This window comes from Bombyx mori, chromosome 24 (genome assembly GCF_030269925.1).
Source record: "Bombyx mori chromosome 24, ASM3026992v2".
Taxonomy (NCBI): Eukaryota; Metazoa; Arthropoda; class Insecta; order Lepidoptera; family Bombycidae; genus Bombyx; species Bombyx mori.
In genome coordinates, this window is record NC_085130.1 from 12040939 (window position 1) to 12060454 (window position 19516).

Sequence of the window (19516 nt, forward strand, 5' to 3'; positions counted from 1 at the left end):
TGTGAATAGAATTGTGTTATTTTAATTGTTATTTCAACATATTTATTGTGAATGATGATGTAGGTAATGAATTTGTGATTTTTTAACTTTAAATCAATTACATTTGTCGGAAGACGATTCGTAATGAATCTCTCTTAATTCGATCATAGTTTTTAAGATAGGTAAACGAAAATATTTGTATTTCCTTGGCATCCGTGTAAATACAAATACAAATAAATTAGGTACCTACTACGGAACACCTAAGAAGTTTCAGTGAAATTCTGAATTGATACGTGACTATGGGTGAATTTCAAATGTGATCGTGTACAATGGGATATGATTAGAGTAAGCTCGGAGTGAGAATGGAGTCGAGGTGCCGCGTTTTGGAGGCGGAGTGCCAGTCACAGCACGGCGGAGCCCTGGCCGCCCTCAGCCTGCTTCGGACCTACGATCGTTTCCTGATACCGCCCGGTAAGTACATGGTGCCACTTCGAGGTAATATCTACTGTAGCTACTGGTGGTAGGACCTATTGTGAGTCCGCGCGGGTAGGTAACATCGCCCTGCCTATTTCTGCCGTGAAGCAGTAATGTGTTTGGGTTTGAAGGGCGGGGCAGCCGTTGTAACTATACTTGACACCTTAGAACTTATATCTCAAGGTGGGTGTCGCATTTACGTTGTAGATATCTATGGGCTCCGGTAACCGCTTAACGTCAGGTGAGCTGTGAGCTCGTCCACCAACCCAAGCAATAAACTACAATAAAAAATAAATGTCAAATATTTTGAAAGCACAACAACCGCATTCCGCCCTTCCGATCTAAAGTGATCATAGGACTTAAATCCAGCATTGCGTACCTACATAAAACAATGCTTTGTCAGATATTAAAAGAATAATTTGAAATAAGAAGGTAAAGTGATTTTTAATTGAGATAAAAACTATCGTATCTATTATCAATATTGTCGTCCATAATTATTATAAAATATTTTTTCGTGTATCTCAGGAATGTGGACAAGATAGGACTATTATAACAAATTACATTATTATTTTAGCAACGTTTCGGTCTTTTATTAGACCTTCATCAGGCATCTGAAAATTACACATAATTGATAACCTACAATACAAAAAACAACAATTGTCTAAACTACCATATTTACCATAATATGAATTTAAATAATCCCTATCATACACTATCGTATCTCTTAATTTCTCTAAGGTCTCCTTTCTTTCGTTCTCCGTATCATTCGGATTCGTCTTTCCCAGAGTCTACTGGATATTCCGGCCGCCTTAGTAAAGAATATCGAAGAGGGAAATCGACATAATTACTTCAGTGCGTCGCGCCGCTCATCGTTCTCGTCCAAACCCGTCGCTTGCGACGAAGAGCTTTGCGAGTAAAATTGGCCCACAGACACAGCCCACTGAGTTTCTCGCCGGATTTTCTCAGTGGGTCGCGTTTCCGATCCGGTGGTGGATTCTGCGAAGCACTGCTCTTGCTAGGGGTCGTGTTAATAACAACGTCAGGGTTGAGCCCCGTGGGTTCACCTACTCGCCCGGTTACGCTGATGGTTACGCTGATATAGCGTCTCAAGGCTATCAGCTTAGGTAGGAAATAAAAGTGCGTCGCGTAGGGCACCGGTGACCTCCATAGCAGTCATAGGGAAAGAAACGGGGAGGGGATGAATGCGACAAAGATACCTTGCTTCGAATCCTTTATGAAAAAATGGGTTTTTTTTTCTTCCGTACCTATTTGCTGGTAGCCTAAGGGGCTGTTCCTGCTACGACCAGTGGGGGTAGATAATCTTATCTATACTTCTATACTATTTATATATATATATAAATGAATTGCTGTTCGTTAGTCTCGCTAAAACTCGAGAACGGCTGGACCGATTTGGCTAATTTTAGTCTTGAATTATTTGTATTTATAATTATAGTAGATAAATATGAAAATGTTCGGAATTAAATAAAAATAAAATTTTGATTTTCCTTTCATGTGTCTCCATCGGACGGATTCCTTTTGTTTGTTTTATGTTTATTTTATACAAAAGTCTAGGTATTTTATTTATCGATTGAGACACTAGGTACGAAGTCTGCCGGGTCAGCTAGTACTATAATATAAAGAGGAAAGATTTGTTTGTTTGTTTGTATTGAATAGGCTCTCAAACTACTGAACCGATTTGAAAAATGCTCTTACTATTTGGAAGCTACACTATTCCCGAGTGACATAGACTATAATCTTTTTTGAAAAAAATAATTAAATACATTAACATTACTAAAACTCCAATAATGTAACCCAGGGTTTAAAAAAGTACTTAAAATGTTCTTTACATCGCGTGCCCTGCGAAAACTATTGATGATAGAATAAAATAATGTACTACGACTTTGCAGAACACATTCTTATTTACAAAAACTGTCGCAACAGCATATGTCTAACTATTATAGTTATGCCGCAATAAGTGTTCTTTTATTTAAAAAAATAAAACAACGTCAAATATCGTTGAAATTTTTGTTAAATACCCGAGCGGAGCCGGAGCGGGCCGGTAGTCTACTATAAATTAATAAATACACGTGACACTTATTTTTGTCTTTATCCTATGTTTTGTAGGCGGAGTAAAATATCCCTTCGGAATGCATGCATCAGCTCACTGAATTTCTCGCCGGATCTTCTCAGTGGGTCGCGATTCCGGTCCGGTAGTAGATTCATTCGCGAAGCGGCTGCTCTTAAGTTCTTAGATCTTCTTTGGAGGAAATATTGGCTCCTGGCTGAGCCTTTGCTCGCCCGCCTGTCCTGGTGAAACTGGAAAGGCCTTCGGGTCACCAGTAATCGTTCGTTCCAAAAAAAAGAGTGTCAGTGTCCTGCAGGCGGGGGTACCAATTTTTATAATAAAATACATAGTTAACAAATGTTCACGATTGACTCCTACGGTGAAGGGATAACGTCGTGTAATAAATTTGCGTAATTACTGGTGGTAGGATGTCTTATGAATCCGCAGGGATCGGTATCATCACCCTGACTATTTCTGCCGTGTAGTAGTAGGTAATGCGTTGTGCTGTTAAAACTGGGACCTTAGAACTCATATCTCAAGGTGGGTGGCGGCATGTACGTTGTAGCAGATGTGGGCCGTGAGCTCGACAACCCATCTAAGCAATAAAAATAAACTAGACGATGATGATGAGACGGTTTTTTTTTGTTAACGCCATCTTGTTGTGTCTTTAAAGCGGTTAGTTGCCCTCAATTAAGAAAAATAGTATTATTATTCGTCAATAGATATCAGGAAGAGTTGATTATTGAAAACACGAATAAAACAACATTTTCTGAAAATAAATCGTAGCTAGATCGATTTATCGCCCCCGAAATTCCCTGCATACTAAATTTTATGCAAATCGTTAGAGCCGTTTCCGAGATTCAGATTATATATATATACAAGAATTGCTCCTTTAAAGGTATAAGATAAATAAAGTGTTACAAACGTTTGATTGCATTGCGATCGCGAGCCGTGCCGCGCGTGTCCGTGTGAACTGTGCCAGGTGCCCGGGACACGCGCCGCCCCGGGCCCTCCGCGCGTCCCAACTAATTGTTTAAGCTATCACCGAACCAACAGATCACGTCGCCAACTCGTGTTTCATTCATTACAGACGTTAATTAGCCAAAAGAGACCGTACAGGTATCAGGGGCGACTTCGAAACATAAAACTATCTTCTTTTTCCCCACCTTATCCCTCTAGGCTGGGTCGGCACACTGCGATTTTTTCTATCCCATTCTCTTCTATCAGTCGTCATCTCAACACTCACCCCTCTCTCTCATATTATTATCGTCATTCACACACTCCATCCATGTCTTCTTCGGTCGACCTCTTCCCCCTCTACCTAGCACTACCATTGCCATACCTATCCTAGTCGCATGCATCTTCTCTCTACGCGTCACAATATGTCCATACCACGCTAAACGTCCGCTCTTTAATTTGTTAATTACTGGGGCTACTTTCACACCTCCCCTTTCGAAACCTATTCAGAATATATGACGGTAGTTCGCCCGCGTAACGGACGTATACTGGTGGTAGGACCTCTTGTGAGTCCGCGCGGGTAGGTACCACCACCCTGCCTATTTCTGCCGTGAAGCAGTAATGCGTTTCGGTTCGAAGGGTGGGGCAGCCGTTGTAATTATACTTGAGACCTTAGAACTTATATCTCAAGGTGGGTGCCGCATTTACGTTGTAGATGTCTATGGGCTCCAGTAACCATTTAACACTAGGTGGGCTGTGAGCTCGTCCACACATCTAAGCAATAAAAAATAACTTATATATATATGTATATATATACAAATTTACTGCACCGGTCACTGTCCTCGTCGAACTTATCGATTACGACGAAGAATTCGACGAGCGAATTAACTCACAGACACAGCCCACTGAGTTTCTCGCCGGATCTTCTCAGTGGGTCGCGGTTCCGATCCGGTGGTAAATTCTGCGAAGCACTATTCGTGCTAGTGGACTGGGCTAGTATTAGTCAAGTCGCCAGGTTGAGCTCCGTGAGCTTGCCTACACGTCCAGTGAAGCTTTTACTTTTCGGGTCGGCGGCCGAATCTTCTACGAGGTCTCCACGCATAAGGGGCGCGCAGGGTATGTGAGACTCAACGATCTGCAGGTGTTGAGAGCAGATCGTGGGCCCAAGGATTTTAGGGCCCACCCACTAAACGACCCCCCTGCACTCTTACACCCGACGCCCGATCTCCGTCCAGGACGTCCAGGGAAGCTAGCATAACCCTTCGAGGTTACTTACAGTAAGTAGGCCAAAATTATTAGTACAAGAGGGGTCGTCGCCGCGGCTACCTAGCATGAGGCTTGGGCCACAGCATTAACAAAAATTAATTCAACGAACTAACATGCGGAGTTCGCACATATAATAATAGAGGTTAATGAAATTGCCGTTTTATTGTAATAGTTACTTCGAATTGACATAGAACCTTCATGGTTTGAGATTTTTGAGTGAAACTTTTTCAAATGGTACGAGGTTCTTCTTTTAAACAATGTGCAACATTCGATTAACGACTTTCAGTTGTTTTTTTTCAGCTTAGACAAGAAAGATTAATAGGTACTTCGAAAATTCGAGTGATTTTTGAATACGAATTCCGACGCGGAACTGACGCTGCAGAAACAGCTCGCAATATCAATGTTGCGTTTGGAGAGGGGACTGCTAATTAACGCACCATGCGATTTTGGTTTAAACGCTTTCGTGATGGAAATTTTGATTTGAAAAACGAACCGCGAGCAAGACCGCCCACGCATGTGAATGTGTGTCTTCCACTTCCATGAATGTGTGAATGTGTGAATTGGAAGAGATGGTGGAAGCCGATCTGAGCCAAACTACCGAGGAATTAGCGGCATGGTTTAACGTTACCTTACCAGCAATGTTGACTCATTTGCGTCACATCAATAAAATAAAATAAAACATGAAAAATGGGTACCTCATGATTTGACTCATCTGCAGAAAGAAACGCGCGTTGAAACTTTTGTTGCCTTGTTGAATCGATACAGAAATGAAGGAATATTGGATCGAATTGTGATATGTGATGAAAAGTGGATTCTTTATGATAACCGTAAGCGAAAAATGCAATGGCTGACCCCAAGTCAAACACCGTAACAGTGTCCTAAAGCAAAGCTTACCAATAAAAAGGTACCAATAAAAGTAACTGTTTGGTGGTCTCAGCATGGTTTTATTCACTATAGTTTTCTCCGATCTGGTCATGCAATAACGGCAGATGTCGACTGTGCCGAACTCTGAACAATGATAACAAAACGAATTTCAATTTTCCGGTATAAATCGGCAATTTCATACTTTAACCCCTAATATTACTTTAATTTGATATTGTAATCTTCCGTTGAATTCAATCAGCGAATCAACACCTACATTTCTAGAAACCTCTGGAATTAATGTTTGATCGGTCTGGTGCCGATGTGCAGGTCGCTCCGAGGGTGCTCACAGTGGCTCAACGTCTCACTACATTGTGCTTAGTGCGAGTTTTTTAACGTTCTCGGTATCGTAAAAGTTAACTCAAAGGACATGGGCCATTTTCGGCCCAGCTACTAGTGCTCTCAAGGACACAGAATGAAATATCTATATAGAAAAAAACATTTCATTTTTACATACTTATTATAAAATTTAAGGGTATTGTAATGGTGGGATAATTAAAATCATAAATAAACAGAAATTAGCATGACTAAGCTACATTGATAATATTGAGGGAGCTGCCATAGGTAAAATATATTTATATTTAAAAAAATCCACATTAAAACCTTCTTAAAAAAGACATTATATTTCAAAAAACTAGCAAAATATATAAACATATTTAATTAATGGATTTTAAAATTAATATCTAAACAAAAATCTATTTTTATACTTTTAAATCCGTAGAATAAATCATTACATTGATCAATAATTATTGATCATAAGCAAAAACAAAACTACGCTTGTTTAATGTTTATTTACGTTTTACATTTGATCAGTCGTTTTCTCACGAGTGCGCATTGTGGATTTTATTAAGTGTTTCGTTGCGATATACCTGCTTATTATATTTTGTTGTGCATAAAATTAAGTCTTGGCGTTCATTGAATTAGGTCTGTGTTATAAAGTATAGTAATATAAATAATATGCAAATCATATGATGTAGGTAACCTAAAAATCTTATCTTATTTTTTAAATATCTCTGTATCCCCATGAACAATATTGATTTTAATTTGTTTATAATAAAAGGGCTATATAGTCTGTTATTTAAACTTAATTTCATTACTGTCCTTGAACTTCGTTTAGTGGGCCGTGCAATGTATGGAGAATGGCCCATCTCCTTTGTATACAATTGGAACAGCGCCCCTATTTTTTTTATTGTTTGGATGGTTGGACGAGCTTACAGCCCACCTGGTGTTAAGCGGTTACTGGAGCCCATAGACATATTATTATACAGAGTAGATGCGCCACCCACCTTGAGATATACGTTCTAAGGTCTCAAGTATAGTTACAACGGCTGCCCCATCCTCCGAACCGAAACGCATTACTGCTTCACGACAGAAATAGGCGGGATGGTGGTACCTACCCGCGCGGACTTACAAGAGGTCCTACCACCAGCAAAAAGCGGCAAAGCGGCAAACATAGGTAAACGTTGCAACTCCATACAAATTTGAGTTAACTTTTACGATATCGAGAACGTCAAAAAACTCGCACTAAGATTGAGACACAGATTGAGTCGCTACTGATAGCCGTTGCTCAGTCGGCAACCTTTTCCAGAGCCTCAATATTTATTCATTGTTTCTTTATTACTTTTACTTTTGTTGATTCAAATAAAATAAATTAAGCGAAGGAAAAATACATTGATCATAATTACTTTAATCAAGGTGCCGTGGCCTTTTGATCGGTCGATTAACGATATATCGCGAACAGGTGCAGTGTTCGGTAATTACGTGAAGAGGGTCGTAAATAAGCAGCGCGGGGTGTGCAACCCTCGACCCGCTAAGCTGTGAACTCGCCGAGTGTCACTACGGGCGCCCTCTACTGTTTGTTCTGCACACAATCACAGGGCTCCCAGATTTGGTTTTTTATTTGTTTTTATTGCTTAGATGGGTGTTAAATGGTGTTAAGTGGTTACTGGAGCCCATAGACATCTAGGTACAATGTAAATGCGCCACCCAAGTTCTAGTCTCAGTATAGTTACAACGGCTGCACCACCCTTGAAACCGAAACGCATTACTGCTTCACGGCAGAAATAGGCAGGGTGGTGGTACCCACCCGTGCGGACTCACAAGAGGTCCTACCACTAGTAAGAAGTTGATAATTATCTTTTAACGGCTCCAAGTGATAGGACTTGTGAAACTTGTTCTAACCATATGAAATGAAACATAGACGCGAACAAGTTACAGCCCGTAACGATGTCACACTCTTAATTGTTTTGAAGTAAAACTTCTTTACGCATGCTTGACTTGGGGTATAAGATGGTAGATGCGTGACGAAAGTGTTACGAAAAGTGTGATCGGGCAAGGCGTACGGTAGTTGAGAGGGAGGTATAACTTAGTGAAGATAGAAAGAGAGAGAGAGAGAGGTGCAAGCACATATTGTCTTTTTCTTTTCTTTCTCTCATAGCCAGTTCCGTTCTGTATATCTAAGACACAGTCTAAAGCTCACTCGTTAGCTTTTAAATGTGTTAATAATAAAGATGAAATAAAACAAAACAATAACAAGAAAAGGAAGTACATACTTCGACGAAATAAAACGGGAACATGATCATAATAACTCAACAACTAGGTACTGGTCGGATCTTGATAGAATTGAGCCACACGAGAAGTGTCAGCTATCAAGTAAAAGAAAAACCAATTCATTTCCCATCTTTTTTTTGGTGTCGATGGGGAATCCCAGTATTTACGGATACCCTGCCGACGGGGGTCGGACCGGGTTATGTCCACGCCTCCAGTGGAAAAAGAGAGAGAGGTCGCGAACTGAGGTCCACGCCCTCCCCCAATTAGTAATAGGAGACTACGCCTTTAGAAAGGCGCGCTGGGCTAAGTTCGGCTCTCGCCAAACCCGCCCAGCTTAACGACTACCGACTAAACCTCAACGAGCTCCTCCACACTCCGGCTGGGTGGGGACCCAGGTACCGCCATGTGCGCGCCATGGGCCTGCCTTCGCCGGCTCCCACCCCAATGTTACGTTGGACGGGATCTGCCACCGCGGACTTCAGAAAGATGTTTTAAAGTAACACATAAAAATATACAGTCGAATTCACAACCTCCTTTTTTTAAAGTCGGCTAATTAGAATAGTTGATCTTTTTTGCATGTTTTGTCGCGACCGGCCCTTGTAGTTTATAGTTTGATGTCAGTTATTTCAAAAAAAAATCTGTGATCTGACATCCCTAATACGTCATCAAGTTTGTGTTGACGCTATTGTCAGTTCATTAATACAATATCATAGATAGTACACATAAATTAATTTATTAGGAAACAACTCAAGCACTCAATAAAAATGTTTAAGGGCGTCGCTCGGCCACTAAATGGCTCCTCTTCGATTAGTTTCTCATTGCTCCTGTAGATAGCAGTAACATATTTCCTATCCTATATTTTATTTTTAATGCCGGATTTTGTAAATTTTTAGAAACCACATATTGATAAAATTTTATCAATTTGTCTATAACAAATAAAGACTTGTATGATTTATAAATTCTTTTTCTGTGCTTAGTTATACAATAATTAAATGCCTTCATTTTAACAACATACCTATACGTTTGGGCGCATCTGCTACAAGATGTCACTAGTTTCCGTACAGAAAACATATTTATCTTAAAGTATCGCAGTTTAATATTATTATGTTGAGTCGAAAGCAAAACTACAACGGAATGGTGTTCTGCGAGTGTTCTTAGTGTTAAATTGAGTTTTAATTTGTACTTCGGTGGAAGTTTTATTTATCCCGAACCCTAGCGCGTAACAATACTAAAGGGTGATTTATTAATAGCTATAGGAAATTATTTAAAAAAAAAACACACACATAAAATTCAGAAAAATGCATGAAATCTTTATTTGAATCGATAGTCCGGTCCAAATAATTTAATGTTTGAAGATTATTTCATGCAAATGTTGACCACGGCTGCGCCTCAAATGGTCCATCCGCTTAGTCCAATTTTGGCATACTCTTTCCAACATTTCGTCCGGTATCTCACGAATAAATGTTTAAATGTTGTCTTCCAATGCGTCAATCGAAGCGAGCTTGTCAGCATAGACATGAGCTTTAACGTAGCCCCACAAAAAATAGTCTAAAGGCGTTAAATCGCACGATCTAGGCGACCAATTGACCGGTTTCAAACGTGAAATAAAAAACTGGATCTTCCGTCAACTTTTCAAGAGCCCATTCACCAAAAATTCTGACTTGTGGTAGGTCTTTCGGCTTCAATTCTTGCACCAGCTGTATTTGGAAAGGCTTCACACCTAAATCCTTTCACAAAATTTTTAATGTTGTTGAGTAACGGAGGCCCAATTGCTGCGAACGTCGCCGAATCGATAATTGATGGTCATCGCTAACACTGGCCGATACAGCTGCGGTATTTTCTTCAGTTCGCACTGTACGTAAGCGTGATGGTGGCTTAATGTCCAACAATGTAAATTTGATGCGAAATTTAGTCACAATAGCCCGAATAGCCGCTTCAGTGAGTCGATTAAACTAACCATAAAATAGAAGAAGCGCGCGATGAATTTTCTTAACTTAACTTATTCTTTCTTAAAATTTAATAAATTGTAAGACGATTCATGGTTAAATTATATACCAAACTGAAGATGTTTGACAGTAACACAAAACACGAAACATGTGTGAGCTGTCAAAATCAATGCTGCCAAAAAGAAAATAGCTAAAAAATCACCCTTTATATAAAACGCACCTCTAATCACAAAGATAAATGTCGCTAAGCGAAATTGGACGCCGGATGTGCAGGGGAGTCGTTTAGTGCGGTAGGGCCCCATAAACATCCTTGGGCCTGCGGTTCGCAGGCGCGGACCAGTCCCACATACTCGGGACCTCGTAGGAGGATCGGCATCGACCCAAAAGAAAAAACGGGATTTCTCTCGCGCGAGTAGTTGTAACTAAACGATAGTTTTGATGCAATTATTCCTTACAGACGTCCACGCGGTGGTGGGACCGCTGTTGGCGGCGATACCACCAGCGGCTCGCTGCCTGCCGTCCTACTGTCACCATCTACCACTCGCGCCTGCCACTGGTAAGCCGCCAGCGTACTGTTTAGCTAATTATTAATTAAAACACTTGCTATGTCATTGTTATTATTTAATTATCTTTGGTGTTGCTGGATGAACGTTTGTGAATGTAGAGTTTACACGCTCTTGACGCCACCTCCTTGGAGTCGAATGAAACCTTCTTGAAGGCGGAAGAATTTCGGAAATGGATTATGAAAAAGTATTATTTTAAATGTGGAACTTACGCACGACACATTCGCTTTCCCGCTTCTTTGTGTACGCGCAACACGCGAATTAAATAAATTTTCAAAATTTAAAATATACAAATCCCGCTATTTCCACCGCTATCGCATCATACCAGAACTTTCAATCAATATTGTGAAGTGCTCGGCTCCCGTTCGTCACTGAGCATGCATTAAGGAGCCCTACCGTTGGACGAGGACGAGGACTTGGAGAGCATCAGGTGACGCGAGTTTTGTATATTGTGTTCTGTGATTCGAATTGTGTTTTTTCAAATTTACCGAGACGTTACTAATATGAATATTGCGGGCGCGTCACATATTAAATTAATGAAATATTTTCTAATGGCCCTCACGCTGTAGTTATTTACACGCCACATTATCTTCTTGTCCTTCGAGAGCTGGCTCCATAAAGTTTTATTATTCATACAAATTGAAATTTTATTAACATTCATAATTCATATTCATTCATAATCATATTTTAAAACGCCAAATGCCTTGTCGTTTTAATGTGACATAACGCAAAGTTTGAATTTGGAAGAGCACGCTCGCCTTCTGATAATATCTTTAATGAAACGAATATTCTAATTTTAAACATGGCGCATTTCTAAATTCGATGAAATGAAATAAAATTTATTAACTAATAAAACGGAATCTATTTATTAATATGTGTAGCAAACACTTTGTATCCCTTTTTACGAAATTTGCGCGGACGGAGGAGTATGAAAGGAGATGGGAAATCGTGGGCTACAAATGTAATAAGTTGGAATGTAGTCTAAAAAATTGGTCATATTTTTTTATATGAGAATATAATTAGAATAGAATATAGAGAAGAGAGAGAGATATATATAGAGGAATATAGAGGAATATATAGAATATATAGAATTTTTATATGAGAATATAAAAAAATCACCTCAATCCTTTTACTGGGACCGGAGAAAAATGAGAAAGTTAGTTTTTGTGGGTTTAGCGGTGTGATCGGTTTAATTAATCGATTACAGGATTATAAAAAGAAAAACATTGCACTAGGTAATGAATGCAAAGTAATTAAATTAAGTAGTAATTAAGCGATTTATACGGGTAAAATGGGGTGATTAGGGACAAATTCCAACTTTATGAGCAATTTTAAGGTAGTTATTGTTGTATATAATGCTATATCAGGATCAAAATGATTAAGTCTTGGGGGTATCTTTGTTATACAATTTAAAGCTATGCAATTAGCACTCCAGCTTAAGCAAAAAAAGCAAAAATAGGTGCTATCCCTATTTACCCAGAAATTACGGTTATCGGGGACGAAATTAGTGTTCATAGAGAAATTTGCTAGGGCTGGCACTCCTTAGTTTTAATTAATTAATTTATTTAGTTGCACCAACAAAGTGATCATCAATAAAAACATTAAAAAACTGTCAAAAGTACATGGCAGATGGCATGAATTATAGGAGCAATCGACAATGCATTGACAACAAAAATAAAAAAATATATAACTAAAACTTGATTACATTTTATTACTTATGATTAATTTATATTTACTTGGGAAATTATCCGCGACAGATTTTTCATGTAAGTTGTGAGACAATTAGAAAAAACATATATTTCATCACTTAAAGTTAGTTCAACGCAATCGGAGAACTCCGAATAAACATTGACGGAGACCGCGCCACCTTGGACATTATTGTAGTCCCAAAGGATTCTGCTTAAGAGAGGGTAAGCACCTAAATTCGAACCAACGGGCTTTCATATAAGCGGTTTATATTTCTTCGTTCTTAGTAAGTACTTAGGGGCTGATATTTTTATCTGAGTTAAGAGATTAGGTGTGTCCGTTATTCCATGAATTAATCAGGTGGATACGGCCACTATGAACAAATATTAATACATTTTATGATGTATTACTTAAACATTTTGTCCTTCTTGAGATTTCATTGTTCTTGTTACATGTCTGTGCAAAACCGACTTACTTATGTTAAATTGCTTAGCTATTTCAACTAAATACTTATTCCTAATTTCATAGGCTTCTATTACTGCTTTTAATATTAAGGGATCATATCTATTATAAGGATTGTCACTCTTTTTGATACGTACACGCGAGGCATATCTAAAAATAGAAAACAGAACGTAACTGATAATATAAATATTTGCCAAACAATAAAATAACAGTGCATTGATAATTTGAATAAAAGTTCTAGACAAAAACATTATGAATAAGCCAGATTCTTACCAACTAATTAAAAAAATATAGTTATAACTACATAGGTAACCCTACAAACCTGTACCTATTAGTTCGTTTCCATTTCACTTATTCTCATCCCAATTGACCCCTTTTTCATTGTTATTTGTACCTGAGACGTCCCCAATATCCCCAAAAACAACAGATTTTTACATGTATTTTTATTTTACCAAAAACATTGAAACCAATAAATAACAACTGAGACTTACCTTTAATAAATATTATGGTTCAAACACTAAATAACGTTTATAAATCACAGTCATCTTCTATTATGATGAAATAAATAAAAGAGAGCAAAGTTTCTAGCACTAAAATAAGGAAGTTAATTTATAATGCGATTTTTTATAAGTTAGCAGCTATTATCATGCATATTCAGAGTTGTTTTGTAAACTTTCAACATTCTACTATTACACTACAAAAAATTTAAGATTTTGCAAGATTAAAAAACTAGTATTGAGCGTCGAAAGATTTTCCTGCTTTTTTCCCCATTCGCCTCTCGATCCCTGATCACCCCATTTTACGGTACTTGTTGTATACATGTGCGGTATACGGTGAATTTAATTGCGATTATATACATAAATAAAGAAAAGTATATTATTACTTAACAAAGTAATATGATTATCGATTAAAATCAACCATATTTTCAGCTTTGACAATAAGCTGACATGACATTTGTTGGTTTTTTTTGCTCTATTCGTTTCGTGTTTTCGACACGTTTTGAGTGTGTACCTATCTGGCTGTTTTTATTTATTTTCAACGATCCTTGATTTATTATTATACGACAATAGCTTAATAGTTACCAGGTCATAAAATCCCTTAAAAAAAAGGGTGCGTGTACTTATGTACGCGCGTAAGAAGTTATACTTTATTTTTATTAAATTTATTTCTTTTTTTTTATTTCCATTTTAATCAATTTGAAAAAAAATCGCTTAAACAACATCCTCAAACACGCATATTGGATATCCCTTTTCTTGACATCGTATAAATTCTGTAATTCTCGGTACGGTTCGGAAAGTTCACCTGCGGCTATATTCAGACTCGCCAAGTTACGTCGGTCGTATTGTAATGAGCGATTTAGTGGGCAACTTCATTCTGTTAATTTTGTGTCACGGTGCGCGTGCACCGTAAAATTTCACTCTCATCAATTTTTCATAACGCACCTAAAGAAGTATAACTTCAATTTAAAAAATGCTTCTACACTTGACAACGAAGATCGCTCATACGTTTGACATGAAGTTGTTGAACTGGATTTGCTTAATATGTATATTTATTAAAACAAGTGAGAGTCGGTAGTTATATAAAATTATATATTATTTGTAAACCAAAACTAAAAGTTAATGACTTCTTGCTACTGTAAGTCTGTTTGTTATGTGAATTAATTATTTCTTAAATTAAAATAAAACGACAAAATACTTATCAAACCTTATTGAAATAAACAAAAAACGAATAATAATATTACAATCAAAAACTATTCTTTCTTCAAAGTTAATAAGAACTTGCAATAGCTAATATTGCCAAGTACTCACGACAACTTCGCAGTCTCAAAAGTTTTCGATAATATTTTTTTTATTTTATTGTTCAGATGGGTGTACGAGCTCACAGCCCACCTGGTGTTAAGTGGTTACTGGAGCCCATAGACATCTACAACGTAAATGCGCTACCCACCTTGATATATAAGTTCTAAGGTATCAGTATGGTTACAACCGCTGCCCCACCCTTCAAGTCGAAACGCATTACTGCTTCGCGGCAGAAATAGGCGGGGTGGTGGTACCCACCCGTACGGACTCACAAGACGTCCTACCACCAGAAATTACGCAAATTATAATTTTGCGAGTTTGATTTTTATTACACGTTGTTATTCCTTCACCGTGGAGGTTGATCGTGAACATATTTTGTTAAGTACGTATTTCATCAGAAAAATTGGTACCCGCCTGCGGGATTCGAACACCGAATGCACCGGACGTCTTATCTTTTAGGCCACGACGACTTCAATAATAAACTCTAATAATAATAAACTAAAAATAATTTTCTTCTCCCTGTTAGTCAATCAATCAATCATGTATTTTTTAATGAAAATTAGGAACTGAGCTTAAACACCAAACAAATACTTAAAAAAAAAAACTAGGTTAAAAAAAACTCTATCAGAAGTTTCTTCTTCAGGAAGATAATTTGGACCTTCTTTATCAGGTATATTATTATACCAAAGGTGTAGCTCTGCAGGCTAGGTCTTTAAAATTGGAAATGCAGTCATACCTACATTGAACAATGTTAGGCCGGTTTTTACAAACTTGAAGCATTTAACCTTCAACCACTGTAGCTTCTGTCCTACAAAGTCACTTCACTTATTAAACATTAATTTGTTTCTCAACTCTTTTAGGTCCAAGATATCAGAGTGGCTCATTACAATAGGTTCATACGGCTTCTTTGCTGTTTTTTTCTTGTTTAGCTTTCTATTCGATCTAGCCAATCTTAAAACATATCATAGAAAAAATTGGCATAAGACGCATTTGATTCTCGATAGCACTATGCATACTATCGACCTCCATATGTGTGTGGCCCAATTCTAAATACTTATGTTCAATCACCTCAAGGTGGGTAACTTGAACTAAGTATAGCATTAAACATAACAGAAACTGATTACGCTTTTGCATCAGCTCGTTGAGTTTCTCGCAGGATCTTCTCAGTCAGCGGGTCGTGATTCCGATCCGGTAATAGATTCATTCGCGAAGCAGCTGCTCTTGAGTTGTTACGTCTTCTTGAGTTGGGAGGCGCTCGGACAGCTGTTAGCCAATCCCACCTCTTTTGGCTGAGCCTTTGCTAGCCCACATGTCCTGGTAAAACTGGAAAGGCCTTGGGGCCACCAGTAATCCTTCAATCCTAAAAAAATATAAGAAAACCTGTCTGGTGTTAAAGTGATTGCTGCAGCACATAGAGATCTCAACGTGAATGCCACCACCATCTTGAGACCCGAAATCTAAATCTAAATTATTCCGTATAACGGCTGCTCCACGCTTCAAGCCAAACCGTACGGTTGCTTCGCTTCGATGGTGGTACCAACTCGTACGGGCTTGCCATACGCCATACCAACCATCCTATCAGTAAATACAAGTTGGCAATCGTAGTCCACTGGTATGATTCTCAGATAACGATGTTGCCCGTTCTCCATTGTATCATTTAACGTCTTTTACACCCGTGGAATTAATGATGCTATCGTAGGTCAGGTGTTTGCTTGCTAAGTTGTGCGAAGGTTGTTCGGAACTTCAATTGCTCCAACATCTGGCTTCCTCGTCCTTGTTTTAAACATTGATTTCGTTGCATTTTGTCAGAAATCATTAACTTCTATAACATGCGTGGTAATCAACGTATCTCAGAAGCAGTACTCTTTCATCCTGCGCAAACCCACCCTCACCCGGGTTCGTCGGGTTCGTCCTATGCCCCGTGTTCCCTAGACAAGCTGTTTTATCGCATTTCACCAAACCCTATATAACTCACTAAACTACAATCGAGGAACCACATAGCCTGCAAGAAGTTACTATGTTATTTTAATCGATGTTACCTAATTAAAATGGTGCCCTCAACAAAATGAAAAAAAAAAATATTTAAGAATAAATGATTTTATGGAAATCTTAATATTATGATTTATATTATATTAATATCGATAAAAATCATTAAGATTACTTATTGTGCATTTTTGATGAAATTATTCATTACAGAAACTAAATGTAAATATTTAATTTTATCGAAATACAATTTTAAGCTATATTATACTACACTTGTTTTGATAAAATTAATTACATGTTGAAAATGAGTTCTGTAATCTAATGTATGTTGTTTTCCAATAATTGTCCATTTAATAAAAATAACTAGTGCTGCTTAGTGAATCTTTGTAAATGCCTGACTTCCAAAGTTGCAATTATCAATTTTCTGCCAAAGACGTAACGGCCTAAATTGGCCAGCTAGAAATTAGTGTGTTTTTGCATTTTGTAGAGTATGCGAAAATGAGCCCATTATAGTTAAAACGTATTTAGTGATTTTTTGCAGTTAATGAGTTCTTGCAATAAGCCGACGATTATCAATCTAATAAATAGCCTCACAAGGCTATCAGACTAGGTAGGAAAAAAAAGAACAACAATAATGGATGATGGCCTAAAATCACAAGCGATAGCGATTTTGTCGAATTGTAAGGCGGTTGTCCAAGTAGTGACGGATAAATGAGTCGCCACACAATAATCTAAATCTTGAAGTATAGATATATTTTCGATTATTGAGCAAACCAAATGTATATATGACATAGGACATATCCAGCACCCTAAGCTCTCTCTACACTCGGTGCACTGTCCACAGCGGTACTGCCTCCCGCGACCGAGTCAGAGGTCCGACGCCGCGGCGAGAAGCGTCCCATCCCGCCGGAGCTGAAGGACGACAAGTACTTCGAGCGGCGGCGCCGGAACAACCAAGCCGCCAAGAAGTCGAGGGACGCGCGGAGGATACGAGAGGACCAGGTATCGACCGCAGCGAGGGTACGGCGCTAGTGCGTGTGGTCTCCGTCTCCTTCCTCTTCTAGTTCTTATCTCACATTAGGCGAGATCGTCGCAACATGTATGTCCTCTAGTCACGTTGCATGGCGCTCGGCTCGAATTGTGCGAGCGGCCGCCTGTCTGTCGTCATCCACTGCGACGTGCCACCGGGAGGAACCCTTTCTGTTTCTCGTTTTGGTGTTTTACTGGGTGTTCTATGATTTGCATTTTAATATATATTTTTATTGCTTTTTGTTATTGCTTAGATTGGTGGACGAGCTCACAGCCCAACCGGTGTTAAGTGGTTACTGGAGCCCATATACATCTACGACGTAAATGCTCCACCACCTTGAGATATAAGTTCTAAAGTCGCAGTATAGTTACGACGGCTGCCTCGCCCGTCAAACCGAAACGCATTACTGCTTCGTGGCAGAAATAGGTAGGGTGTTGGTATCTATACTATCTGCGGACTCACAAGAGGTCCTACCATCAGTATATATTCAGATATGAAAGTATGAAAACATTACGTTTGATTCGTTTCCTCACGTCTTCTGACCTGGTCACCGCGGCTCATGGGCGGAGGCGCATCCGACCTACTGCAGACTTGATTGAGGCCTCGTTTGAAGGACATGAATAGCGTTCAGGGGAGCTCATTCCGGGTGGAGAGCGACGACACTAGCTCGGTTCGCGGCAAGTGACCGGCGGTCGTGTGTGCAGATCGCGTGGCGCGCCTGCCTCCTGGAGCAGGAGAACGCCTCCCTGCGCGCGGAGCTGGCGGCGCTGCGGCACGAGATGCGCGCCCTCAGGTCGCTGCTCGCGGCCCCCGCCGCCCCCGACCGCGACCAGCCCTCCTCCACCACGCGGCACTAAACGACGCGGCGGGGGAGTCAGTGCCTATACACAACTCATTCCGTCCACAGAGAACCCAACTTAATTAGAAGGGAATGCACTATTTAAGTTACGCATGTACTATCTATAATTGTGATCGTTTGTAAATAAAATAATTAAAAGCAATTTTTTTTTTTTATTTATGTGATGAATGAAAATAAAAACTATTTCAGAAGCGACAGAGGTTTTTGTGCGAGCCACTGGTAGACCCGGCGACGCGCTGCTCTCGTCCCCCGGCAGTGGACAGTGTTGGTCAAGTCTCTCAATCACTGCAATATCTGTATGCTCTACTCTGGAACTAGCTAATAAAATGGCCTGAAATGTTTTAGTACACCTTAGACTGGTACCGATTTTGTGTGTCCAATAATTGCATTCTAAATCGATCGAATAAGATATCAAAGTAACTATTGGAAATGTTCTAAAGAATTGTAGACATGTCGTGTCGAGTATAAAAGCGGTGCAGAGACAACGTAAAGCTAGAATTGCATCCTTCCGGTGGGTGGAAAAAGCGGACCTTATCGGCACACAAACCTGGGGGCCCCAGGAAGCCAGTGGTAGGCAAACTGTAGGAACGACTGATTTGTAAGCGCTTCAAGGACTTTATCACCTCGAAAAGCTTCTTCATAAATGAACAGTTTGGATTCCGCCTCAAACCCTCTTGTATTCAACAATTGCACGTCTCAGTAGGGCTCAACGGAGCGAGGCCCGTCTCCACGGGAGCTCTCATCTTCGATACCGCGAAGGCACTCGACAAAGTCTGGCACAACGGTTTGATCTACAAACAGAAATCAAAAAGCCAGTCCACGACCGAGCCGCGTCTTTACACTTTGTCCATCTTCTACGCCATGATCTGTAAGCGAAGTAGATTGCTCCTTCATAAGAAGGTGACTCTCTACAACAACAACATAGGTACGTTGTGTCATGACCTACAAAAGTGTAGTGTTCGCTCACGCGGCCCGC

General features: G+C 39.4%; 1 protein-coding gene across 2 annotated transcripts; it reads left to right on the forward strand.

The window, feature by feature from the left end:
* Nucleotides 1-274: 274 nt before the first annotated feature.
* On the forward strand, nt 275-18682 carry LOC101744342 (CCAAT/enhancer-binding protein delta). 2 transcript variants are annotated; one of them, XM_038019908.2, is made up of 4 exons: nt 275-450; nt 10616-10714; nt 17496-17671; nt 18386-18682. In XM_038019908.2, exons 1-4 carry the CDS (start codon nt 342-344, stop codon nt 18536-18538), a joined length of 537 nt encoding a protein of 178 aa, XP_037875836.1. In that variant the 5' UTR covers nt 275-341; the 3' UTR covers nt 18539-18682. The 2 variants fall into 2 exon arrangements, with proteins under 2 accessions (XP_037875836.1, XP_037875837.1); XM_038019909.2 differs by having other exon boundaries at nt 17496-17653.
* The last annotated feature ends 834 nt before the right edge of the window (nt 18683-19516 follow it).

Bases quoted from the DNA above. Each gene is read 5' to 3' on its own strand.
- LOC101744342 (XM_038019908.2), top strand. From the start codon at position 342: ATGGAGTCGAGGTGCCGCGTTTTGGAGGCGGAGTGCCAGTCACAGCAC. The intron at 10,715-17,495 runs GTAAGCCGCCAG...CACTGTCCACAG, and splicing joins ACCACTCGCGCCTGCCACTG to CGGTACTGCCTCCCGCGACC. The intron at 17,672-18,385 runs GTACGGCGCTAG...TCGTGTGTGCAG, and splicing joins AGGTATCGACCGCAGCGAGG to ATCGCGTGGCGCGCCTGCCT.